Consider the following 25,925-nt stretch of genomic DNA (forward strand, 5'->3'; position numbering starts at 1 on the left):
AGGCAGGTAGTCTAGTGGTTAGAGGGGAGAGGCAGGTAGCCTAGTGGTTAGAGGGGGCAGGTAGCCTAGTGGTTAGAGGGGAGAGGCAGGTAGCCTAGTGGTTAGAGGGGGGGGCACATAGTCTAGTGGTTAGAGGGGGGGGGCAGGTAGCCTAGTGGTTGGAGGGGGGAGGCAGGTAGCCTAGTGGTTCGAGGGAGGAGGCAGGTAGCCTAGTGGTTAGACTGCTACACTGGTAACCTAAAGGTTGCTCGTTTGAATCCCCGAGCTGACAAGGTAAAAATCTGTTGTTTTGCCCCTGAACAAGGCAGTTAACCCACTGTTCCTAGACCAGTTAACCCACTGTTTCTAGACCAGTTAACCCACTGTTCCTTTACCAGTTAACCCCCTGTTCCTAGACCGTCATTGTAAATATGAATTTGTTCTTAACTGACTTGCCTCGTTAAATAAAGGTAAAAATATGTTTTTTCTTTTTTCCATTAATGAATGGACTGTTGATTTAACTCCATGCTGTCATTATAATGAATGGACTGTTGATTTAACTCCATGCTGTCATTATAATGAATGGACTGTTGATTTAACTCCATGCTGTCATTAGAATGAATGAACTGTTGATTTAACTCCATCCTGTCATTATAATGAATGGACTGTTGATTTAACTCCATGTTGTCATTAGAATGAATGGACTGTTGATTTAACTCCATGCTGTCATTATAATGAATGGACTGTTGATTTAACTCCATGCTGTCATTATAATGAATGGACTGTTGATTTAACTCCATGCTGTCATTATAATTAATGGACTGTTGATTTAACTCCATGCTGTCATTATAATTAATGGACTGTTGATTTAACTCCATGCTGTCATTACTGAAGGTTTTTGACTTCTCCCATGTCTTTTCTTTAAGGCCATTTGAAGTTAACAAATATATCCCATAATGCCCTTGATATAATAAACTCCTAATGGAGACAGACAGTTGGGGTGATTTCAGGTACATTGTGTTATCTATCTAACTCCCCTCTACATAAAAGAGAATGTTCACAGTATTTGGACTATGGCCTCTGGGATGTTTAACATGTTTACGCTACCAAACACACAGAAACACTCTTTTTTTGAATCAAAAGGAATGAGAAATGTATCAAATATTATTGGATTCAGTCACAGCCAATGAACATCTTCTTAAACATTCAAAATTCAAATGGAACTCACACATCTGAGCTATCTTTCTTGCAGGTGCACGGTAACAGTTGAATACATTTAGAAAAATAAAGAAGGAAAGGCTGTGAGGCTGAATGCCGTGAGGCTGATACCTAAAGATACCGAAAGCCCGTGAGGCTGATACCTGAAGATACCTAAAGGCCATGAGGCTGAAGGCCGTGAGGCTGATACCTAAAGGCCGTGAGGCTGATACCTAAAGATACCTAAAGGCCGTGAGGCTGATACCTAAAGATACCTAAAGACCGTGAGGCGATACCTAAAGGACATGAGGCTGATACCTGAAGATGTTTAAAGGCCTAAAGGACATGAGGCTGATACTGAAGATGTTTAAAGGCTGTGAGGCTGATACCTAAAGGACATGAGGCTGATACCTAAAGGACATGAGGCTGATACCTAAAGGTGTGAGGCTGATACCTAAAGGACATGAGGCTGATACCTAAAGGACATGAGGCTGATACCTAAAGATACCTAAAGGACATGAGGCTGATACCTAAAGGACATGAGGCTGATACCTAAAGATACCTAAAGGACATGAGGCTGATACCTAAAGGCCGTGAGGTCGATACCTAAAGGACATGAGGCCGATACCTAAAGGCCGTGAGGCCGATACCTAAAGGACATGAGGCCGATACCTAAAGGACATGAGACTGATACCTAAAGGACATGAGGCTGATACCTAAAGGACATGAGGCTGATACCTAAAGGACATGAGGCTGATACCTAAAGGACATGAGAAAGGACATGAGGCTGATACCTAAAGGCCGTGAGGCTGATACCTAAAGTACATGAGGCTGATACCTAAAGGACATGAGGCTGATACCTAAAGGACATGAGACTGATACCTAAAGGCCGTGAGGCTGATACCTAAAGGACATGAGGCCGTGAGGCTGATACCTAAAGCCTATTAAAGAGCTGTGATACTATCAAAAGCAATGTGCGGGGTCCTCCTTTTCTCTCATCATCTTAAGCATTGAAATGGAAAAAGATGACATGATATATCATAACGAAGTCGCCAACCCAAAACCGCTCTAGCAAGGAGCAGAAGAGGTGAGTCATTTAGTTTGATTTTAAGATTATACTACCAACTCAGGACAGATGAGATTTCATTACGAAAGGTCATTTGGATCTTAAACTCCAGTCATCAGGGTTCTGTTGTTGTCTCTCCAGTCATCAGGGTTCTGTTGTTGTCTCTCCAATCATCAGGGTTCTGTTGTTGTCTCTCCAGTCATCAGGGTTCTGTTGTTGTCCGTCCAGTCATCAGGGTTCTGTTGTTGTCTGTCCAGTCATCAGGGTTCTGTTGTTGTCCGTCCAGTCATCAGGGTTCTGTTGTTGTCTCCAGTCATCAGGGTTCTGGTTCTGTTGTTGTCTGTCCAGTCATCAGGGTTCTGTTGTTGTCTCTCCAGTCATCAGGGTTCTGTTGTTGTCTCTGTCAGGGTTCTGTTGTTGTCTCCAGTCATCAGGTTCTGTTGTTGGTCATCAGGGTTCTGTTGTCTCTCCAGTCATCAGGGTTCTGATGTTGTCTCTCCAGGGTTCTGTTGTTGTCTCTCCAGTCATCAGGGTTCTGTTGTCAGGGTTCTGTTGTTGTCTCTCCAGTCATCAGGGTTCTGTTGTTGTCTCTCCAGTTGTCTGTTGTTGTCTCCAGTCATCAGGGTTCTGTTGTTGTCCGTCCAGTCATCAGGGTTCTGTTGTTGTCTGTCCAGTCATCAGGGTTCTGTTGTTGTCCGTCCAGTCATCAGGGTTCTGTTGTTGTCTGTCCAGTCATCAGGGTTCTGTTGTTGTCTGTCCAGTCATCAGGGTTCTGTTGTTGTCTCTCCAGTCATCAGGGTTCTGTTGTTGTCTCTCCAGTCATCAGGGTTCTGTTGTTGTCTCTCCAGTCATCAGGGTTCTGTTGTTGTCCGTCCAGTCATCAGGGTTCTGTTGTTGTCTGTCCAGTCATCAGGGTTCTGTTGTTGTCCGTCCAGTCATCAGGGTTCTGTTGTTGTCTGTCCAGTCATCAGGGTTCTGTTGTTGTCTGTCCAGTCATCAGGGTTCTGTTGTCTGTCCAGTCATCAGGGTTCTGTTGTTGTCTCTCCAGTCATCAGGGTTCTGTTGTTGTCTCTCCAGTCATCAGGGTTCTGTTGTTGTCTCTCCAGTCATCAGGGTTCTCCAGTCATCAGGGTTGTCTGTCCAGTCATCAGGGTTCTGTTGTTGTCTGTCCAGTCATCAGGGTTCTCTGTTGTCTCCAGTCATCAGGGTTCTGTTGTTGTCTGTCCATCAGGGTTTCTGTTGTCTGTCCAGTCATCAGGGTTCTGTTGTTGTCTGTCCAGTCATCAGGGTTCTGTTGTTGTCTCCAGTTGTCTGTCCAGTCATCAGGGTTCTGTTGTTGTCTGTCCAGTCATCAGGGTTCTGTTGTTGTCTGTCCAGTCATCATCCAGTCATCAGGGTTCTGTTGTTGTCTGTCCAGTCATCAGGGTTCTGTTGTTGTCTGTCCAGTCATCAGGGTTCTGTTGTTGTCTGTCCAGTCATCAGGGTTCTGTTGTTGTCTGTCCAGTCATCAGTCCAGTCATCAGGGTTCTGTTGTTGTCTGTCCAGTCATCAGGGTTCTGTTGTTGTCTGTCCAGTCATCAGGGTTCTGTTGTTGTCTGTCCAGTCATCAGGGTTCTGTTGTTGTCTGTCCAGTCATCAGGGTTCTGTTGTTGTCTGTCCAGTCATCAGGGTTCTGTTGTTGTCTCTCCAGTCATCAGGGTTCTGTTGTTGTCTGTCCAGTCATCAGGGTTCTGTTGTTGTCTCTCCAGTCATCAGGGTTCTGTTGTCTGTCCAGTCATCAGGGTTCTGTTGTTGTCTGTCCAGTCATCAGGGTTCTGTTGTTGTCTGTCCAGTCATCAGGGTTCTGTTGTTGTCTGTCCAGTCATCAGGGTTCTGTTGTTGTCTGTCCAGTCATCAGGGTTCTGTTGTCTGTCCAGTCATCAGGGTTCTGTTGTTGTCTCTCCAGTCATCAGGGTTCTGTTGTTGTGTCCAGTCATCAGGGTTCTGTTGTTGTCTGTCCAGTCATCAGGGTTCTGTTGTTGTCTCTCTAGTCATCAGGGTTCTGTTGTCTGTCCAGTCATCAGGGTTCTGTTGTTGTCTGTCCAGTCATCAGGGTTCTGTTGTTGTCTCTCCAGTCATCAGGGTTCTGTTGGTCCAGTCATCAGGGTTCTGTTGTCTGTCCAGTCATCAGGGTTCTGTTGTTGTCTGTCCAGTCATCAGGGTTCTGTTGTTGTCTGTCCAGTCATCAGGGTTCTGTTGTCTGTCCAGTCATCAGGGTTCTGTTGTTGTCTGTCCAGTCATCAGGGTTCTGTTGTTGTCTGTCCAGTCATCAGGGTTCTGTTGTTGTCTCCAGTCATCAGGGTTCTGTTGTCTGTCCAGTCATCAGGGTTCTGTTGTTGTCTCTGTCATCAGGGTTCTGTTGTTGTCTGTCCAGTCATCAGGGTTCTGTTGTCTGTCCAGTCCAGGGTTCTGTTGTTGTCATCAGGGTTCTGTTGTTGTCTGTCCAGTCATCAGGGTTCTCTCCAGTCATCAGGGTTCTGCTGTTGTCTCTCCAGTCATCAGGGTTCTGTTGTTGTCCGTCCAGTCATCAGGGTTCTGTTGTCTGTCCGTCCAGTCATCAGGGTTCTGTTGTCCGTCCAGTCATCAGGGTTCTGTTGTCCGTCCAGTCATCAGGGTTCTGTTGTCTGTCCAGTCATCAGGGTTCTGTTGTTGTCCGTCCAGTCATCAGGGTTCTGTCTCCAGTCATCAGGGTTCTGTTGTCTGTCCAGTCATCAGGGTTCTGTTGTTGTCTGTCCAGTCATCAGGGTTCTGTTGTTGTCTGTCCAGTCATCAGGGTTCTGTTGTTGTCTGTCCAGTCATCAGGGTTCTGGGTTCTGTTCTGTTGTCTGTCCAGTCATCAGGGTTCTGTCCAGTCATCAGGGTCTGTCCAGTCATCAGGGTTCTGTTGTCTGTCCAGTCATCAGGGTTCTGCTGTTGTCTGTCCAGTCATCAGGTTCTGTTGTCTGTCTCCAGTCATCAGGGTTCTGTTGTTGTCTGTCCAGTCATCAGGGTTCTGTTGTGTCTGTCCAGTCATCAGGGTTCTGTTGCCCGTCCAGTCATCAGGGTTCTGTTGTCTGTCCAGTCATCAGGGTTCTGTTGTTGTCTGTCCAGTCATCAGGGTTCTGTTGTCTGTCCAGTCATCAGGGTTCTGATGTTGTCTGTCCAGTCATCAGGGTTCTGTTGTTGTCTGTCCAGTCATCAGGGTTCTGTTGTTGTCCGTCCAGTCATCAGGGTTCTGTTGTTGTCCGTCCAGTCATCAGGGTTCTGTTGTTGTCTGTCCAGTCATCAGGGTTCTGTTGTCTGTCCAGTCATCAGGGTTCTGTTGTTGTCCGTCCAGTCATCAGGGTTCTGTTGTTGTCTGTCCAGTCATCAGGGTTCTGTTGTTGTCTGTCCAGTCATCAGGGTTCTGTTGTTGTCTCTCCAGTCATCAGGGTTCTGTTGTTGTCTGTCCAGTCATCAGGGTTCTGTTGTTGTCTGTCCAGTCATCAGGGTTCTGTTGTCTTCCAGTCATCAGGGTTCTGTTGTTGTCCGTCCAGTCATCAGGGTTTCTGTTGTCTGTCCAGTCATCAGGGTTCTGTTGTCCAGTCATCAGGGTTCTGTTGTTGTCTGTCCAGTCATCAGGGTTCTGTTGTCTGTCCAGTCATCAGGGTTCTGTTGTCTGTCCAGTCATCAGGGTTCTGTTGTTGTCTCTCCAGTCATCAGGGTTCTGTTGTCTGTCCAGTCATCAGGGTTCTGTTGTTGTCTCTCCAGTCATCAGGGTTCTGTTGTCTGTCCAGTCATCAGGGTTCTGTTGTTGTCTGTCCAGTCATCAGGGTTCTGTTGTTGTCTGTCCAGTCATCAGGGTTCTGTTGTTGTCCGTCCAGTCATCAGGGTTCTGTTGTCCGTCCAGTCATCAGGGTCTGTCCAGTCATCATCCAGTCATCAGGGTTCTGTTGTTGGTCCAGTCATCAGGGTTCTGTTGTCTGTCCAGTCATCAGGGTTCTGTTGTTGTCTGTTGTCTGTTGTTGTCTCTCCAGTCATCAGGGTTCTGTTGTTGTCCGTCCAGTCATCAGGGTTCTGTTGTCTGTCCAGTCATCAGGGTTCTGTTGTTGTCTGTCCAGTCATCAGGGTTCTGTTGTTGTCTGTCCAGTCATCAGGGTTCTGTTGTTGTCTGTCCAGTCATCAGGGTTCTGTTGTCTGTCCAGTCATCAGGGTTCTGTTGTTGTCTGTCCAGTCATCAGGGTTCTGTTGTCTGTCCAGTCATCAGGGTTCTGTTGTCTGTCCAGTCATCAGGGTTCTGTTGTTGTCTCTCCAGTCATCAGGGTTCTGTTGTTGTCTGTCCAGTCATCAGGGTTCTGATGTTGTCTGTCCAGTCATCAGGGTTCTGTTGTTGTCTCTCCAGTCATCAGGGTTCTGTTGTCTGTCCAGTCATCAGGGTTCTGTTGTCTTCCAGTCATCAGGGGTTCTGTTGTCTCCAGTCATCAGGGTTCTGTTGTCTGTCCAGTCATCAGGGGTTCTGTTGTTGTCTCTCCAGTCATCAGGGTTCTGTTGTCTGTCCAGTCATCAGGGTTCTGTTGTTGTCTGTCCAGTCATCAGGGTTCTGTTGTCTGTCCAGTCATCAGGGTCTGTTGTTGTCTGTCCAGTCATCAGGGTTCTGTTGTTGTCTCTCCAGTCATCAGGGTTCTGATGTTGTCTGTCCAGTCATCAGGGTTCTGATGTTGTCTGTCCAGTCATCAGGGTTCTGTTGTTGTCTCTCCAGTCATCAGGGTTCTGTTGTCTGTCCAGTCATCAGGGTTCTGATGTTGTCTGTCCAGTCATCAGGGTTCTGTTGTCTGTCCAGTCATCAGGGTTCTGTTGTTGTCTGTCCAGTCATCAGGGTTCTGTTGTCTGTCCAGTCATCAGGGTTCTGTTCTCTCTCCAGTCATCAGGGTTCTGTTGTTGTCTGTCCAGTCATCAGGGTTCTGTTGTTGTCTCTCCAGTCATCAGGGTTCTGTTGTCCGTCCAGTCATCAGGGTTCTGTTCTGTTGTTCTTGTCTGTCCAGTCATCAGGGTTCTGTTGTTGTCTGTCCAGTCATCAGGGTTCTGTTGTTGTCTGTCCAGTCATCAGGGTTCTGTTGTTGTTCTCCAGTCATCAGGGTTGTCTGTCCAGTCATCAGGGTTCTGTTGTTGTCTCCAGTCATCAGGGTTCTGATGTTGTCTGTTCAGTCATCAGGGTTCTGTTGTTGGTCCAGTCATCAGGGTTCTGTTGTCTGTCCAGTCATCAGGGTTCTGTTGTTGTCTGTCCAGTCATCAGGGTTTCTCCAGTCATGTTGTCTCTCCAGTCATCAGGGTTCTGTTGTTGTCTGTCCAGTCATCAGGGTTCTGTTGTTGTCTGTCCAGTCATCAGGGTTCTCAGGGTTCTGTTGTTGTCTGTCCAGTCATCAGGGTTCTGTTGTTGTCTGTCCAGTCATCAGGGTTCTGTTGTTGTCTGTCCAGTCATCAGGGTTCTGTTGTTGTCTGTCCAGTCATCAGGGTTCTGTTGTTGTCTGTCCAGTCATCAGGGTTCTGTTGTCTGTCCAGTCATCAGGGTTCTGTTGTTGTCTGTCCAGTCATCAGGGTTCTGTTGTCTGTCCAGTCATCAGGGTTCTGTTGTTGTCTGTCCAGTCATCAGGGTTCTGTTGTCTGTCCAGTCATCAGGGTTCTGTTGTTGTCTGTCCAGTCATCAGGGTTCTGTTGTCTGTCCAGTCATCAGGGTCTGCTGTTGTCTGTCCAGTCATCAGGGTTCTGTTGTCTGTCCAGTCATCAGGGTTCTGTTGTCTGTCCAGTCATCAGGGTTCTGTTGTTGTCTCTCCAGTCATCAGGGTTCTGTTGTTGTCTGTCCAGTCATCAGGGTTCTGTTGTCTCTCCAGTCATCAGGGTTCTGTTGTTGTCTCTCCAGTCATCAGGGTTCTGTTGTTGTCTGTCCAGTCATCAGGGTTCTGTTGTCTGTCCAGTCATCAGGGTTCTGTTGTTGTCTGTCCAGTCATCAGGGTTCTGTTGTTGTCTGTCCAGTCATCAGGGTTCTGTTGTTGTCTGTCCAGTCATCAGGGTTCTGTTGTCTGTCCAGTCATCAGGGTTCTGTTGTTGTCTGTCCAGTCATCAGGGTTCTGTTGTCTGTCCAGTCATCAGGGTTCTGTTGTTGTCTCTCCAGTCATCAGGGTTCTGTTGTTGTCTGTCCAGTCATCAGGGTTCTGTTGTTGTCTGTCCAGTCATCAGGGTTCTGTTGTCTGTCCAGTCATCAGGGTTCTGGGATGGACGTGCTTCTACACCTGCATTGCTTGCTGTTTGGAGTTTTAGGTTCTGGGTTTCTGTCCAGTCAGCACTTTGAGATATCAGCTGATGTAAGAAGGGCTATATAAATACATGTGATTTGATTTGATTTGATTATGTTGTTGTCTGTCCAGTCATCAGGGTTCTGTTGTTGTCTGTCCAGTCATCAGGGTTCTGTTGTTGTCTCTCCAGTCATCAGGGTTCTGTTGTCTGTCCAGTCAGGGTTCTGTTGGTCTGTCCAGTCATCAGGGTTCTGTTGTTGTCTCCAGTCATCAGGGTTCTGTTGTTGTCTGTCCAGTCATCAGGGTTCTGTTGTTGTCTCTCCAGTCATCAGGGTTCTGTTGTTGTCTCTCCAGTCATCAGGGTTCTGTTGTCTGTCCAGTCATCAGGGTTCTGTTGTTGTCTCTCCAGTCATCAGGGTTCTGTTGTTGTCTCTCCAGTCATCGGAGAGGAGGACGAGAGGTAGGGATAGAGGAGCTTGGAGAGAGAGATGGGGGGGCTGGGAGAGAGGAGAGAGAGAGGTAGGGATGGATGGGCTGGGAGAGAGGAGGGATAGAGGTAGGGGTGGACAGGTTTGGAGAGAGGAGAGAGAGAGGTAGGGATGGAGGGGCTGGGAGAGAGGAGGGAGGGAGGGATGGAGGGGCTTAGAGAGACAGATGGATGGGCTGGGAGAGAGGAGGGAGAGAGGTAGGGATGGAGGGGCTGGGAGAGAGGAGGGAGAGAGGTAGGGATGGAGGGGCTGGGAGAGAGGAGGGAGAGAGGTAGGGATGGAGGGGCTGGGAGAGAGGAGGGAGAGAGGTAGGGATGGAGGGGCTGGGAGAGAGGAGGGAGAGAGGTAGGGATGGAGGGGCTGGGAGAGAGGAGGGAGAGAGGAGGGATGGAGGGGCTAGTAGGGAGAGAGGTAGAGATGGAGGGGCTGGGAGAGAGGAGGGAGAGAGGTAGGGATGGAGGGGAGAGGGAGGGGGAGGTGGATGGAGGGGCTGGGAGAGAGGAGGGAGAGAGGTAGGGATGGAGGGGCTGGGAGAGAGGAGGGAGAGAGGTAGGGATGGAGGGGCTGGGAGGAGGAGAGAGGAGGGATGGAGGGAGGGAGAGAGAGAGAGAGATAGAGAGAGAGAGAAGGGTGTTTAATTGAGGAGGAGTAGAGTGCAGTGCCACTTGGTCCACTCAGACACATGATTCACAATGTCTATATACACACACAAGGTGTAGACGCCAGGCTGGAGTGTCACACAGTATCACACACAGTATCACACACACTCTGGCACGGGGAGTCTTTCACTGTGCAGTCTGTTGTGGAAATAAGGCTCCATGCCTCTCTGATCACCGTCGGAGGGATGCGTCCCAAATGGTAGACTATTAATAGGGAATAGGGTCTAAAGTAGTGCACTATATAGGGAATAGGGTCTAAAGTAGTGCCCTATATAGGGAATAGCGTGCCATTTGAGACACATCCAGAAACTAGGCAGCATATGAATCAGATAATAGAGTGAGTCAGCCATGATGAGAGAGGAGAGAGGATGGAGGGGCTTGGAGAGAGGAGAGAGGATGGAGGGGCTTGGAGAGAGGAGAAAGGAGAGAGGAGAGAGGATGGAGGGGCTTGGAGAGAGGAGATGGAGGGGATGGAGGGGCTTGGAGAGAGGAGGGAGAGAGGAGAGAGGATGGAGGGGCTTGGAGAGAGGAGGGAGAGGAGAGAGGATGGAGGATGGAGGGGCTTGGAGAGAGAGGGAGAGGGAGAGAGGATGGAGGATGGAGGGGCTTGGAGAGTAGGGAGGGAGAGAGGATGGAGGATGGAGGGGCTTGGAGAGAGGAGGGAGAGAGGATAGAGGATGGAGGGGCTTGGAGAGCTTGGAGAGAGGAGAGAGAGAGGAGAGAGGATGGAGGATGGAGGGGCTTGGAGAGAGGAGGGAGAGAGGAGAGAGGGTGGAGGGGCTTGGAGAGGAGGGAGAGAGGAGAGAGGATGGAGGGGCTTGGAGAGAGGAGGGAGAGAGGAGAGAGGATGGAGGGGCTTGGAGAGAGGAGGGAGAGAGGAGAGAGGGAGGAGAGAGGAGAGAGGAGAGAGGAGAGAGGAGAGAGGAGAGAGGAGAGAGGAGAGAGGATGGAGGGGCTTGGAGAGAGGAGGGAGAGAGGAGAGAGGATGGAGGGGCATGGAGAGAGGAGAGAGGATGGAGGGGCTTGGAGAGAAGAGGGAGAGAGGAGAGAGGATGGAGGGGCATGGAGAGAGGAGGGAGAGAGGAGAGAGGATGGAGGGGCTTGGAGAGAGGAGGGAGAGAGGAGAGAGGATGGAGGGGCATGGAGAGAGGATGGAGAGAGGAGAGAGGATGGAGGGGCTTGGAGAGAGGAGGGAGAGAGGAGAGAGGATGGAGGGGCATGGAGAGAGGAGAGAGGATGGAGGGGCTTGGAGAGAGGAGAGAGGAGAGAGGATGGAGGGGCTTGGAGAGAGGAGAGAGGATGGAGGGGCTTGGAGAGAGGAGAGAGGAGAGAGGATGGAGGGGCTTGGAGAGAGGAGAGAGGAGAGAGGAGAGAGGATGGAGGGGCTTGGAGAGAGGAGAGAGGATGGAGGGGCTTGGAGAGAGGAGAGAGGATGGAGGGGATTGGAGAGAGGAGAGAGGAGAGAGGAGAGAGGATGAGGGGCTTGGAGAGAGGAGAGAGGAGAGAGGAGGGAGAGAGGAGAGAGGATGGAGGGGCTTGGAGAGAGGAGGGAGAGAGGAGGGAGAGAGAGAGAGAGGATGGAGGGGCTTGGAGAGAGGAGGGAGAGAGGAGAGAGGATGGAGGGGCTTGGAGAGAGGAGAGAGGATGGAGGGGCTTGGAGAGAGAGAGAGGAGAGAGGATGGAGGGGCTTGGAGAGAGGAGAGAGGATGGAGGGGCTTGGAGAGAGGAGAGAGGATGGAGGGGATTGGAGAGAGGAGAGAGGAGAGAGGAGAGAGGATGAGGGGCTTGGAGAGAGGAGAGAGGAGAGAGGAGGGAGAGAGGAGAGAGGATGGAGGGGCTTGGAGAGAGGAGGGAGAGGGAGAGAGGATGGAGGGGCTTGGAGAGAGGAGGGAGAGAGGAGAGAGGATGGAGGGGCTTGGAGAGAGGAGAGAGGATGGAGGGGCTTGGAGAGAGGAGAGAGGAGAGAGGATGGAGGGGCTTGGAGAGAGGAGAGAGGAGAGAGGATGGAGGGGCTTGGAGAGAGGAGGGGGAGAGGAGAGAGGATGGAGGGGCTTGGAGAGAGGAGGGAGAGAGGAGAGAGGATTGAGGGGCTTGGAGAGAGGAGGGAGAGAGGAGAGAGGATGGAGGGGCATGGAGAGAGGAGAGAGGATGGAGGGGCTTGGAGAGAGGAGGGAGAGAGGAGAGAGGATGGAGGGGCTTGGAGAGAGGAGGGAGAGAAGAGAGAGGATGGAGGGGCTTGGAGAGAGGAGGGAGAGAGGTGAGAGGAGAGAGGATGGAGGGGCTTGGAGAGAGGAGGGAGAGAGGATGGAGGGGCTTGGAGAGAGGAATGAGAGAGGAGAGAGGATGGAGGGGCATGGAGAGAGGAGAGAGGATGGAGGGGCATGGAGAGAGGAGAGAGGATGGAGGGGCTTGGACAGAGGAGGGAGAGAGGAGAGAGGATGAGGGGGCATGGAGAGAGGAGAGAGGATGGAGGGGCTTGGAGAGAGGAGGGAGAGAGGAGAGAGGATGGAGGGGCTTGGAGAGAGGAGGGAGAGAGGAGAGAGGATGGAGGGGCTTGGAGAGAGGAGGGAGAGAGGTGAGAGGAGAGAGGATGGAGGGGCTTGGAGAGAGGAGGGAGAGAGGAGAGAGGATGGAGGGGTTTGGAGAGGGGAGGGAGAGAGGAGAGAGGATGGAGGGGCTTGGAGAGAGGAGGGAGAGAGGAGAAAGGATGGAGGGGCTTGGAGAGAGGAGGGAGAGAGGAGAGAGGATGGAGGGGCTTGGAGAGAGGAGGGAGAGAGGAGAGAGGATGGAGGGTCTTGGAGAGAGGAGGGAGAGAGGAGAGGATGGAGGGGCTTGGAGAGAGGAGGGAGAGAGGAGAGAGGATGGAGGGGCTTGGAGAGAGGAGGGAGAGAGGAGAGAGGATGGAGGGGCATGGAGAGAGGAGGGAGAGAGGAGAGAGGATGGAGGGGCTTGGAGAGAGGAGGGAGAGAGGAGAGAGGATGGAGGATGGAGGGGCTTGGAGAGAGGAGGGAGAGAGGAGAGAGGATGGAGGGGCTTGGAGAGAGGAGGGAGAGAGGAGAGAGGTTGGAGGGGCTTGGAGAGAGGAGGGAGAGAGGAGAGAGGATGGAGGGGCTTGGAGAGAGGAGGGAGAGAGGAGAGAGGATGGAGGGGCTTGGGAGAGGAGGGAGAGAGGAGAGAGGATGGAGGGGCTTGGAGAGAGGAGGGAGAGAGGAGAGAGGAAGGAGGGGCTTGGAGAGAGGAGGGAGAGAGGAGAGAGGATGGAGGGGCTGGGAGAGAGGAAGGGATGGAGGGGCTGGGAGAGAGGAAGGGATGGAGGGGCTGGGAGAGAGGAGAGAAAGAGGTAGGGATGGAGGGGCTTGGAGAGAGAGAGATGGAGATGCAGGGAGAGAGGTATGGATGGAGGGGCTGGGTGAGAGGAGGGAGAGAGGTAGGGATGGAGGGGCTGGGATAGAGGAGGGAGAGAGGTAGGGATGGAGGGGCTGGGATAGAGGAGGGAGAGAGGTAGGGATAGAGGGGCTGGGATAGAGGAGGGAGAGAGGTAGGGATGGAGGGGCTGGAATAGAGGAGGGAGAGAGGTAGGGATGGAGGGGCTGGGAGAGAGGAGGGAGAGAGGTAGGGATGGAAGGGCTGGGAGAGATGAGGGAGAGAGGTAGGGATGGAAGGGCTGGGAGAGAGGAGGGAGAGAGGTAGGGATGGAAGGGCTGGGAGAGAGGAGGGAGAGAGGTAGGGATGGAAGGGCTGGGATAGAGGAGGGAGAGAGGTAGGGATGGAGGGGCTGGGATAGAGGAGGGAGAGAGGTAGGGATGGAGGGGCTGGGAGAGAGGAGGGAGAGAGGTAGGGATGGAGGGGCTGGGAGAGAGGAGGGAGAGAGGTAGGGATGGAGGGGCTGGGAGAGAGGAGGGAGAGAGGTAGGGATGGAGGGGCTGGGAGAGAGGAAGGAGAGAGGTAGGGATGGAGGGGCTGGGATAGAGGAGGGAGAGAGGTAGGGATAGAGGGGCTGGGATAGAGGAGGGAGAGAGGTAGGGATGGAGGGGCTGGGATAGAGGAGGGAGAGAGGTAGGGATGGAGGGGCTGGGATAGAGGAGGGAGAGAGGTAGGGATAGAGGGGCTGGGATAGAGGAGGGAGAGAGGTAGGGATGGAGGGGCTGGGATAGAGGAGGGAGAGAGGTAGGGATGGAAGGGCTGGGAGAGAGGAGGGAGGGATGGAGGTAGGGATGGAAGGGCTGGGATAGAGGAGGGAGAGAGGTAGGGATGGAGGGGCTGGGAGAGAGGAGGGAGAGAGGTAGGGATGGAGGGGCTGGGAGAGAGGAGGGAGAGAGGAAGGGATGGAGGGGCTGGGAGAGAGGAGGGAGAGAGGTAGGGATGGAAGGGCTGGGAGAGAGGAGGGAGAGAGGTAGGGATGGAGGGGCTGGGAGAGAGGAGGGAGAGAGGTAGGGATAGAGGGGCTGGGATAGAGGAGGGAGAGAGGTAGGGATGGAGGGGCTGGGAGAGAGGAGGGAGAGAGGTAGGGATAGAGGGGCTGGGATAGAGGAGGGAGAGAGGTAGGGATGGAGGGGCTGGGAGAGAGGAGGGAGAGAGGTAGGGATGGAAGGGCTGGGAGAGAGGTGGGAGAGAGGTAGGGATGGAGGGGCTGGGAGAGAGGAGGGAGAGAGGTAGGGATAGAGGGGCTGGGATAGAGGAGGGAGAGAGGTAGGGATGGAGGGGCTGGGAGAGAGGAGGGAGAGAGGTAGGGATAGAGGGGCTGGGATAGAGGAGGGAGAGAGGAGGGATGGAGGGGCTGGGAGAGAGGAGGGAGAGAGGTAGGGATGGAGGGGCTGGGAGAGAGGAGGGAGAGAGGTAGGGATGGAGGGGCTGGGAGAGAGGAGGGAGAGAGGTAGGGATGGAGGGGCTGGGATAGAGGAGGGAGAGAGGTAGGGATGGAGGGGCTGGGATAGAGGAGGGAGAGAGGTAGGGATGGAAGGGCTGGGATAGAGGAGGAGAGAGGTAGGGATGGAAGGGCTGGGAGAGAGGAGGGAGAGAGGTAGGGATGGAGGGGTTGGGAGAGAGGAGGGAGAGAGGTAGGGATGGAGGGGTTGGGAGAGAGAGGAGGGAGAGAGGTAGGGATGGAGGGGCTGGGAGAGAGGAAGGAGAGAGGTAGGGATGGAAGGGCTGGGAGAGAGGAGGGAGAGAGGTAGGGATGGAGGGGCTGGGATAGAGGAGGGAGAGAGGTAGGGATAGAGGGGCTGGGATAGAGGAGGGAGAGAGGTAGGGATGGAGGGGCTGGGATAGAGGAGGGAGAGAGGTAGGGATGGAGGGGCTGGGATAGAGGAGGGAGAGAGGTAGGGATGGAGGGGCTGGGAGAGAGGAGGGAGAGAGGTAGGGATGGAGGGGCTGGGAGAGAGGAGGGAGAGAGGTAGGGATGGAGGGGCTGGGAGAGAGGAGGGAGAGAGGTAGGGATGGAGGGGTTGGGAGAGAGGAGGGGGAGAGGTAGGGATGGAGGGGCTGGGAGAGAGGAGGGAGAGAGGTAGGGATGGAAGGGCTGGGAGAGAGGAGGGAGAGAGGTAGGGATGGAGGGGCTGGGAGAGAGGAGGGAGAGAGGTAGGGATGGAGGGGCTGGGAGAGACGAAGGAGAGAGGTAGGGATGGAGGGGCTGGGAGAGAGGAGGGAGAGAGGTAGGGATGGAGGGGTTGGGAGAGAGGAGGGAGAGAGGTAGGGATAGAGGGGCTGGGATAGAGGAGGGAGAGAGGTAGGGATGGAGGGGCTGGGAGAGAGGAAGGAGAGAGGTAGGGATGGAGGGGTTGGGATAGAGGAGGGAGAGAGGTAGGGATAGAGGGGTTGGGAGAGAGGAGGGAGAGAGGTAGGGATAGAGGGGTTGGGAGAGAGGAGGGAGAGAGGTAGGGATAGAGGGGTTGGTAGAGAGGAGGGAGAGAGGTAGGGATAGAGGGGTTGGTAGAGAGGAAGGAGAGAGGTAGGGATGGAGGGGTTGGTAGAGAGGAGGGAGAGAGGTAGGGATGGAGGGGTTGGTAGAGAGGAGGGAGAGAGGTAGGGATGGAGGGGTTGGGAGAGAGGAGGGAGAGAGGTAGGGATGGAGGGGCTGGGAGAGAGGAGGCCCCTCTCTCAGATTATTAGCGTTGTTGGATGATGTAATTTCCAGTCTACAATAGACAGAAGACAGTGTTTTAATGTACATATTCCATACATTACAGTCTATACATGACAGTACAGTATTTATTTATCAACCTTTATTGAACAAGGCAAGTCAGCTAAACACAAATTATTATTTACAATGATGGCCTACCCCGGCCAAACCCTCCCCTAACCCGGACGACGCTGGGCCAATTATGTCCCGTCCTACGGGACTCCGATCACGGCCAGTTGTGATACAGCCCAGGATCGAACCAGGGTCTGTAGTGTCACCTCTAGCACTGAGATGCAGTGCCTTAGACCGCTGCGTCACTTGGGATCCCCTTGAGCCCACATTAATCTTCATTACATTAGCTTGCCAATTACCGATTTGAACTGCTGGAATTGAACCCAGCCTTAATTAAATATGTCCAGGATACATCTCCCCTCATTATAGGCCTATGTTCAATAATCCCCCCTCATTACAGACCTATGTTCAATAATCTCCCCTCATTACAGGCCTATGTTCAATAATCTACCCTAATTACAGACCTATGTTTAATAATCTCCCCTCATTACAGGCCTGTGTTCAATAATCTCCCCTCATTACAGGCCTGTGTTCAATAATCTACCCTATTACAGACCTATGTTCAATAATCTACCCTAATTACAGACCTATGTTCAATAATCTACCCTCATTACAGGCCTATGTTCAATAATCTACCCTCATTACAGACCTATGTTCAATAATCTACCCTATTACAGGCCTATGTTCAATAATCTATCCTATTACAGACCTATGTTCAATAATCTACCCTATTACAGACCTATGTTCAATAATCTACCCTATTACAGACCTATGTTCAATAATCTACCCTATTACAGACCTATGTTCAATAATCTACCCTAATTACAGACCTGTGTTCAACAATCTACCCTAATTACAGACCTATGTTCAATAATCTACCCTATTACAGACCTATGTTCAATAATCTTCCCTCATTACAGACCTATGTTCAATAATCTACCCTATTACAGACCTGTGTTCAATAATCTACCCTATTACAGACCTATGTTCAATAATCTACCCTAATTACAGACCTATGTTCAACAATCTACCCTAATTACAGACCTATGTTCAATAATCTACCCTATTACAGGCCTGTGTTCAATAATCTACCCTATTACAGGCCTGTGTTCAATAATCTACCCTATTACAGACCTATGTTCAATAATCTACCCTATTACAGACCTATGTTCAATAATCTACCCTAATTACAGACCTATGTTCAATAATCTACCCTATTACAGACCTATGTTCAATAATCTACCCTATTACAGACCTATGTTCAATAATCTCCCCTCATTACAGGCCTATGTTCAATAATCTACCCTAATTACAGACCTATGTTCAATAGTCTTCCCTCAATATAGGTTTATGTTCAATGATCTCCACTTTACCAGTCAGTACGATTTCCTTAAAAGACAAGTGTACAAGTGTGAAGTTACATTTGTTTAATATTATGGTAATAAATTATGTGTAATCCCGTATTTTCAGATATTAAAAAGGTGCCATTTAACACCCGAGTCTGCTTCATGAATAACTGAACGTCTTTAATTATCCGCTGAACTAAAGCACCTCATTATAACACACTTCCTAATTCCTCATATTCCAATATGCTACGTTGTTCCTGCTGTTGTTTTTTTAAGGATCGATATCCATTCATTGCTTCAACGTAATTTAATGACTTTAATTACTTTCAGTCTCTGTAATTATGGCTGATTTAAAGCTCAGAGGGAAAATAAGGGGCTATTAGGAGCCCTGAAAAGTAGTGTTCAAGTGAACACTTGAAGTCAAGTCAAATCTAATTTGATTTGATTTGAACACTTGAAGTGTGCTCTTACAGATTACGCTTAGTCTGTGTAAACGAACACTACAAACACTACATTATAAGACTATGTGTTCATACCAGCTTGCTGCTCCTGTAACGCTTGTCCTCTGAGGAAGGAGAGGAGGACCAGCGTGGTAAGTGTTCATATACCTGTAACGCTTGTTCTCTGGGGAAGGAGAGGAGGACCAGCGTGGTAAGTGTTCATATAACAGTAACGCTTGTCCTCTGGGGAAGGAGAGGAGGACCAGCGTGGTAAGTGTTCATATAACTGTAACGCTTGTCCTCTGGGGAAGGAGAGGAGGACCAGCGTGGTAAGTGTTCATATAACTGTAACGCTTGTCCTCTGGGGAAGGAGAGGAGGACCAGTGTGGTAAGTGTTCATATAACTGTAACGCTTGTCCTCTGGGGAAGGAGAGGAGGACCAGCGTGGTAAGTGTTCATATTTTAAATATTTTAATGAACACTGAAAACAAAACAATAACACTACAACATGATGGAGGACTGAGAGACACACTACAACGTGATGAGGACTGAGAGACACACTACAACGTGATGAGGACTGAGAGACACACTACAATGTGATGGAGGACTGAGAGACACACTACAACGTGATGAGGACTGAGAGACACACTACAACGTGATGAGGACTGAGAGACACACTACAATGTGATGGAGGACTGAGAGACACACTACAACGTGATGGAGGACTGAGAGACACACTACAACGTGATGGAGGACTGAGAGACACACTACAACGTGATGAGGACTGAGAGACACACTACAACGTGATGGAGGACTGAGAGACACACTACAACGTGATGGAGGACTGAGAGACACACTATAACATGTACTGAGAGACACACTACAACGTGATGGAGGACTGAGAGACACACTACAACGTGATGGAGGACTGAGAGACACACTACAACGTGATGAGGACTGAGAGACACACTACAACGTGATGGAGGACTGAGAGACACACTACAACGTGATGGAGGACTGAGAGACACACTACAACGTGATGGAGGACTGAGAGACACACTACAACGTGATGGAGGACTGAGAGACACACTACAACGTGATGGAGGACTGAGAGACACACTACAACGTGATGGAGGACTGAGAGACACACTACAACCTGATGGAGGACTGAGAGACACACTACAACGTGATGGAGGGCTTTAGAGCAGGAAAGGAGCTGGTGATATAGAATATCAATATATTATTTAGATGAGAAAAGTTCCGTCCCAAATGGCACCCTATTCCCTTTATAGTGCGCTACTTTATAAACCCATAGGGCTCTGGTCTAAAGTAGTGCACTATATAAGGAATATGGTTCTATAGGGCTCTGGTCTAAAGTAGTGCACTATATATAGGGAATATGGTTCCATAGGGCTCTGGTCTAAAGTAGTGCACTATTTAGGGAATTAGGGTTCTATAGGGCTCTGGTCTAATGTAGTGCACTATATAGGGAATAGGGTTCCATAGGGCTCTGGTCTAAAGTAGTGCACTATGTAGGGAATAGGGTGCCATAGGGCTCTGGTGTAAAGTAGTGCACTATATATAGGGAATAGGGTTCCATAGGCCTCTGGTCTAAAGTAGTGCACTATGTATTAAAAATGGGTGCCATTGGGCTCTGTGTAAAAAGTCTGGTTGGTTCACTATATAATAACTGGGAATAGGGTTCCATTAAAAACTGTCTCTCCGTGTCTGGTTGGTTCTGGAAAAACTGTCTCTCCGTGTCTTTTTCTGTCTGTATTAAAAACTGTCTCTCCGTGTCTGGTTGGTTCTGTCTGTATTAAAAACTGTCTCTCCGTGTCTGGTTGGTTCTGTCTGTATTAAAAACTGTCTCTCCGTGTCTGGTTGGTTCTGTCTGTATTAAAAACTGTCTCTCCGTGTCTGGTTGGTTCTGTCTGTATTAAAAACTGTCTCTCCGTGTCTGGTTGGTTCTGACAGGATTTTACAAACAGATAAATTGACCTCTGAGTTTTTATATTGTTTTCAGACCAGTGGTGCATTATGACTTAACCGCCTCTTCCCATTGTTATGTAATGCCTACGTCCCAAATTACACCCTATTCCCTACATAGTGCACTACTTTAGACCAGAACCCATGGAGCACTGTTCCCTATATAGAGCACTACTTTAGACCAGAACCCTATAGAACCCTATTCCCTACATAGTGCACTACTTTAGACCAGAACCCATGGAGCCCTGTTCCCTATATAGTGCACTACTTTAGACCAGAGCCCTATAGAACCCTATTCCCTATATAGTGCACTACATTAGACTAGAGCCCTATGGTACCCTAGTCCGTACATAGTGCATTACTTTAGACCAGAGCCCTATGGCACCCTATTCCCTATATATAGTGCACTACATCTTGAGTAGGTTCAATAGGGTTCTGGTCAAAAGAAGTGCACTATATAGGGAATAGGGTGCCATTTGGGACTGGATATTATGCATAGAGAAGCACTATAATATAGACGGCACCAGTTCTCTTCTGGAAAAACAACCCTTTGTTCTGACCACTAATAAATCCCATAGTTAATCTGTTTAGTGGTCTAATCATCTAATCATATCATTGTCAGATTCTTGCCAAGGAATGTGGACAGAAACTCAAAACAGAATATTTAATCGAATGCATCCCAAATGGTTTTCTATTCTCTATGTAGTGCACTACTTTTAACCAGAGGCCTACGTAAAGTAGTGCACTATAATAGGGAATAGGGAACCATTTGGAACGTAAACGTGGCCTATTCCGTTTGGAGTTGCTGTCCACATTCCTTGGCTAGTATCTGCCTGCAGTCCAAACGTGTAAATATTCTCGATTCGATGTAAATATGGGCCTCACATCAAACGCAGGACTGGAATGAGTGACTCAGGGGTATTGCTACTTCATTTGATTAGCTGTGTAGAGTAGCTCACACACGCATGCAACCAAACACACACACACACATAAACAAACACACACTGCAGGCCAGGCTGGCTGCACTGTTTGGTGCTTGATGTGATCTTTATTTAACCAGGAAAAGACACTTGAGGTTAGAAACATCTTTCTGGAGGTGGAAATGGCAAGAGGTCAGCAGACAGAAGTCCACCTGGTACAGTCAGAAGAGGACTGGCCACCCCTCATAGCCTGGTTCCTCTCTACTTGGTACAGTCAGAAGAGGACTGGCCACCCCTCATAGCCTGGTTCCTCTCTACTTGGTACAGTCAGAAGAGGACTGGCCACCCCTCATAGCCTGGTTCCTCTCTACTTGGTACAGTCAGAAGAGGACTGGCCACCCCTCATAGCCTGGTTCCTCTCTACTTGGTACAGTCAGAAGAGGACTGGCCACCCCTCATAGCCTGGTTCCTCTCTACAGTCAGAAGAGGACTGGTACAGTCAGAAGAGGACTGGCCACTGGCCCCCTCATAGCCTGGTTCCTCTCTACCCGGTACAGCCAGAAGAGGACTGGCCACCCCTCATAGCCTGGTTCCTCTCTAGGTTTCTTCCTAGGTTTTGGCCTTTCTAGGGAGTTTTTCCTAGCCACCGTGCTTCTACACCTGCATTGCATGCTGTTTGGGGTTTTAGGCTGGGTTTCTGTACAGCACTTTGTGACATCAGGTACCAGTGCGGGTTCGACCGCTAGGCAGCTAACTGTAAAGGTTGCTGGTTCAAAAACCCGAGCTGACAAGGTGAAAAACCTGCCGACGTGTCCTTGAGCAAGGCACTTAACACTAGTTTGCTCCAGGGGTGCCGTGCTACTGTAACAGTATAACTATAGACCATCCCCTCGCCCAAACCCGGGCGCGAACCAGGGACCCTCTGCACACATCAACAACAGTCACCCACGAAACATCGTTACCCATCGCTCCACAAAAGCCGCGGCCCTTGCAGAGCAAAGGGGAACCACTACTTCAAGGTCTCAGAGCAAGTGACGTCACCGATTGAAACGCTAACTAGCCGTTACACTACTATGGCGGACCCTGTAGGTAGTGTTGATAATAGGATTTGTAGAAGGGTGAGCCGGTTAAGGATCGATTCAGACAAGGTGGTAAAATTGTATGACAAGCGACAGTTTATTCAGAGTAAAGATATCTGGTACAGCGTATATACGGGCCCTTCTATTAGCTCATGAGGAACCAACAAAAAAAGCCACGCTAATCGTTTGCACAAGCAATTAATACAGAACAGAAAGTAGATTGATTCTAGAAGTTTGGTTCCTCAGATTGGCTCAGGCTCAGGCTGGGGTGTAGTCTTCCGTCATCGTAGAATCCCTCCATGCCTGTTCTCAGTCACACAATGTTCGGCTCGGAAGGAGATTGTGTGTGTGTGCTTGTGTCTGCAAGTCAAGGCTGTGTCTCTTCCTCCCAATGTGTGGGCGTATGTCTTATCTGTGTGTCCTCGGCAGTTAGTGTGTGTATGTGTGTGTGTGTGTGTGTGTGGGAGCTATCCTGTAGGGGACCCAACATGCTTTACTGTGAGTTGTAGCCATGTATTTAGCAGTAGGCTGGTCACTTGCATAAGAAATAGCAATTCTTTACAGTAGGCAGTCACTGTAAATAACAACTTGTTCATAACTAAACATGTTAAGTACATGTTAAATACATGTTAAGTACATGTTAAATACATGTTAAGTACATGTTAAATACATGAACAAACCATCTGTGTTAAAGTGAATGTTTTCTCTCATGACACATGAATGAATACAACTTGTGGTTTGGACAACGTTCCCCCATTCAAACCCTATTCCATACATAGTGTTCTGGTTCTGATCTGAGCCCTATGAGGCCAGTACCACCAGTTACCACAGTCACAAATACAACCGGATCAACATGAGTAGAATAACCCTGTCCTCCGTATCAACATGAGTAGAATAACCCTGTCCTCCGTATCTAGTTTACCACAGTCACAAATACAACCAGATCAGCATGAGTAGAATAACCCTGTCCTCCGTATCTAGTTTACCACAGTCACAAATACAACCGGATCAACATGAGTAGAATAACCCTGTCCTCCGTATCTAGTTTACCACAGTCAGAAATACAGCAGTTCATATCCAAAAGCGTCCTCCAGTTCTCACTTCCAGTGCTAACGGCTAGCAATCCTATTTCCAGTTCTCACTTCCAGTGCTAATGGCTAGCAATCCTATTTCTAGTTCTCAAAAATGCTCTCAACTTCAGTGCTAACAGCTAGCAATCCTATTTTCAGTTCTCACTTCCAGTGCTAACGGCTAGCAATCCTATTTCCAATCCTCACTTCCAGTGCTAACGGCTAGCAATCCTATTTCTAGTTCTCAAAAATGCTCTCAACTTCAGTGCTAACAGCTAGCAATCCTATTTTCAGTTCTCACTTCCAGTGCTAACGGCTAGCAATCCTATTTCCAATCCTCACTTCCAGTGCTAACGGCTAGCAATACTATTTCCAATCCTCACTTCCAGTGCTAACGGCTAGCAATACTATTTCTAGTTCTCAAAAATTCTCTCAACTTCAGTGCTAACAGATAGCAATCCTATCTCCAGTGCTCACTTTCAGTGCTAACGGCTAGCAATCGTATTTCCAATCCTCACTTTCAGTGCTAACGGCTAGCAATCCTATTTCTAGTTCTCACCTTCAGTGCTAACAGCTAGCTATCCCATTTCCAGTTCTCTGAAAGCCTTTCACCTTCAGTGCTAACGGCTAGCAATCCTATTTCCAGTTCTCTAAAAGCCTTTCACCTTCAGTGCTAACGGCTAGCAATCCTATTTCCAGTTCTCTAAAAGCCTTTCACCTTCAGTGCTAACGGCTAGCAATCCTATTTCCGGTTCTCTAAAAGCCTCTCACCTTCAATGCTAACGGCTAGCAATCCTCTGTTTCAACATGGTGAGAGAGAGACCGAACACATGTTTAGTCGGTGGAGAAAAAGTGACGTTGTTAAAGTGTTATTCTTAAGTGTAACTTAACTGCCAAAAGGTATAACTATATAGCTAGCTACCTAACACAACAACTCACAGTGTCTCAACTTCTGTTTTTGGCGAAGTTCGCGAACTACATTGGTAAAAATTAAGTCGGAGCTACCGCCTGTGCCCAGTAATGTTTGTACCATGTTTTGTGCTGCTACCATGTTGAGCTGCTGCCGTGTTGAGCTGCTACCACATTGTATTGCTACCATGTTGAGCTGCTGCCGTGTTGAGCTGCTACCACATTGTGTTGCTACCATGTTGAGCTGCTGCCGTGTTGAGCTGCTACCACATTGTGTTGCTACCATGTTGAGCTGCTGCCGTGTTGAGCTGCTACCACATTGTGTTGCTACCATGTTGAGCTGCTGCCGTGTTGAGCTGCTACCACATTGTGTTGCTACCATGTTGAGCTGCTGCCGTGTTGAGCTGCTACCACATTGTGTTGCTACCATGTTGAGCTGCTGCCGTGTTGAGCTGCTACCACATTGTGTTGCTACCATGTTGAGCTGCTGCCGTGTTGAGCTGCTACCACATTGTGTTGCTACCATGTTGAGCTGCTGCCGTGTTGAGCTGCTACCACATTGTGTTGCTACCATGTTGTGTTGTCATGTGTTACTGCCTTGCTATGTTGTTGTCTTTAGGTCTCTCTTTACACAGTGTTTTGTTGTCTCTCTTGTCGTGATGTATGTTTTGTCCTATATTTGTATTTTATTTTTAAAAATTAATTCCAGGAGGTCATTGTAAACAAGAATTTGTTATTAATTTATTTGCGTAGTTAAATAAAGGTACAAATATATATATATTTAAAAAAAATCAGCTTTAAGAATTTGAACAGGAACACCATACAGTACCCTGTGAATCCATAGGAGGTGTAGTTCAGCTTGTATATATATATATATATATATATATATATGTACCTTTATTTAACTACGCAAATAAATTTAGAACAAATTCTTGTTTAGTCAATTTATATATAACAAAATCACAAAATAATTGAATGTATTGTACATTATGTTGATATGAATCAAAAGACTGTATTTTCTCCCCTTCTTTTTGTGTGTGAACCAAAGATACTCCTGTCGCCCACTCTCAGCTATGATGTGGGCGTGGACCCGAGGGTCAACACTGGGGACCCAGCCTCTAAGATAATGATCTGCCCACTGTCTGTACTGGGTCTGAAGTTCAGATGTCTGCAGATGACACAGCGCTATATCTGCATGCAACGAGCAAAACAACAGGCTGCACTAAAGGACACGGCTGTAACGGTCCAGGTTACAAAGTGGCTTCAGTGACTCATGTTTGCATCTCAATGTGAAGGGAGAAAAGAACTGTCTGTATGTTATTCACGGAAGAGGACAACTGATGCCTCTGAGCCACAAATCTACGTCAGGGGGAGGAGCTCACGGTGGTTTTTAAGCACCACGGCATCATACTTGATTCATTTATTCATTTCATCATTTAAGTCTAAATGTTGTTATGGTCTAATGGTCTAATGTTGTTATGGTCTAATGGTCTAATGTTGTTATGGTCTAATGGTGTTATGGTCTAATGTTGTTATGATCTAATGGTCTAATGTTGTTATGGTCTAAGTTGTTATTCTAATGTCTAATGTTGTTATGGTCTAATGGTCTAATGTTCTAATGGTCTAATGTTGTTATGGTCTAATGTTGTTATGGTCTAATGGTCTAATGTTGTTATGTTCTAATGTTGTTATGTTCTAATGTTGTTATGTTCTAATGTTGTTATGTTCTAATGTTGTTATGGTCTAATGGTCTAATGTTGTTATGGTCTAATGTTGTTATGATCTAATGGTCTAATGGTCTAATGTTGTTATGGTCTAATGTTGTTATGTTCTAATGTTGTTATGTTCTAATGTTGTTATGGTCTAATGGTCTAATGTTGTTATGGTCTAATGGTCTAATGTTGTTATGGTCTAATGTTGTTATGATCTAATGGTCTAATGTTGTTATGGTCTAATGGTCTAATGTTGTTATGGTCTAATGGTCTAATGTTGTTATGGTCTAATGGTCTAATGTTGTTATGGTCTAATGGTCTAATGTTGTTATGGTCTAATGTTGTTATGATCTAATGGTCTAATGTTGTTATGGTCTAATGGTCTAATGTTGTTATGGTCTAATGGTCTAATGGTGTTATGGTCTAATGGTCTAATGTTGTTATGGTCTAATGTTGTTATGGTCTAATGTTGTTATGGTCTAATGTTGTTATGATCTAATGTTGTTATGGTCTAATGGTCTAATGTTGTTATGATCTAATGTTGTTATGGTCTAATGTTGTTATGGTCTAATGGTCTAATGTTGTTATGGTCTAATG

At 48.6% G+C, this 25,925-nt stretch overlaps 1 protein-coding gene across 1 annotated transcript in view; it reads left to right on the forward strand.

Annotated features, from left to right (window-relative positions):
* Positions 1-24,886, forward strand: part of LOC124008070 (cilia- and flagella-associated protein 47-like) — a 39,561-nt gene extending 14,675 nt beyond the window's left edge. Inside the window, exon 4 of the mRNA XM_046318973.1 lies at positions 24,665-24,886. Coding sequence (XP_046174929.1) covers positions 24,665-24,886 — 222 coding nt within the window. The remainder of the gene's footprint in view (positions 1-24,664) is intronic.
* The last annotated feature ends 1,039 nt before the right edge of the window (positions 24,887-25,925 follow it).

This window comes from Oncorhynchus gorbuscha, linkage group LG21, assembly GCF_021184085.1.
Source record: "Oncorhynchus gorbuscha isolate QuinsamMale2020 ecotype Even-year linkage group LG21, OgorEven_v1.0, whole genome shotgun sequence".
Lineage (NCBI taxonomy): Eukaryota > Metazoa > Chordata > Actinopteri > Salmoniformes > Salmonidae > Oncorhynchus > Oncorhynchus gorbuscha.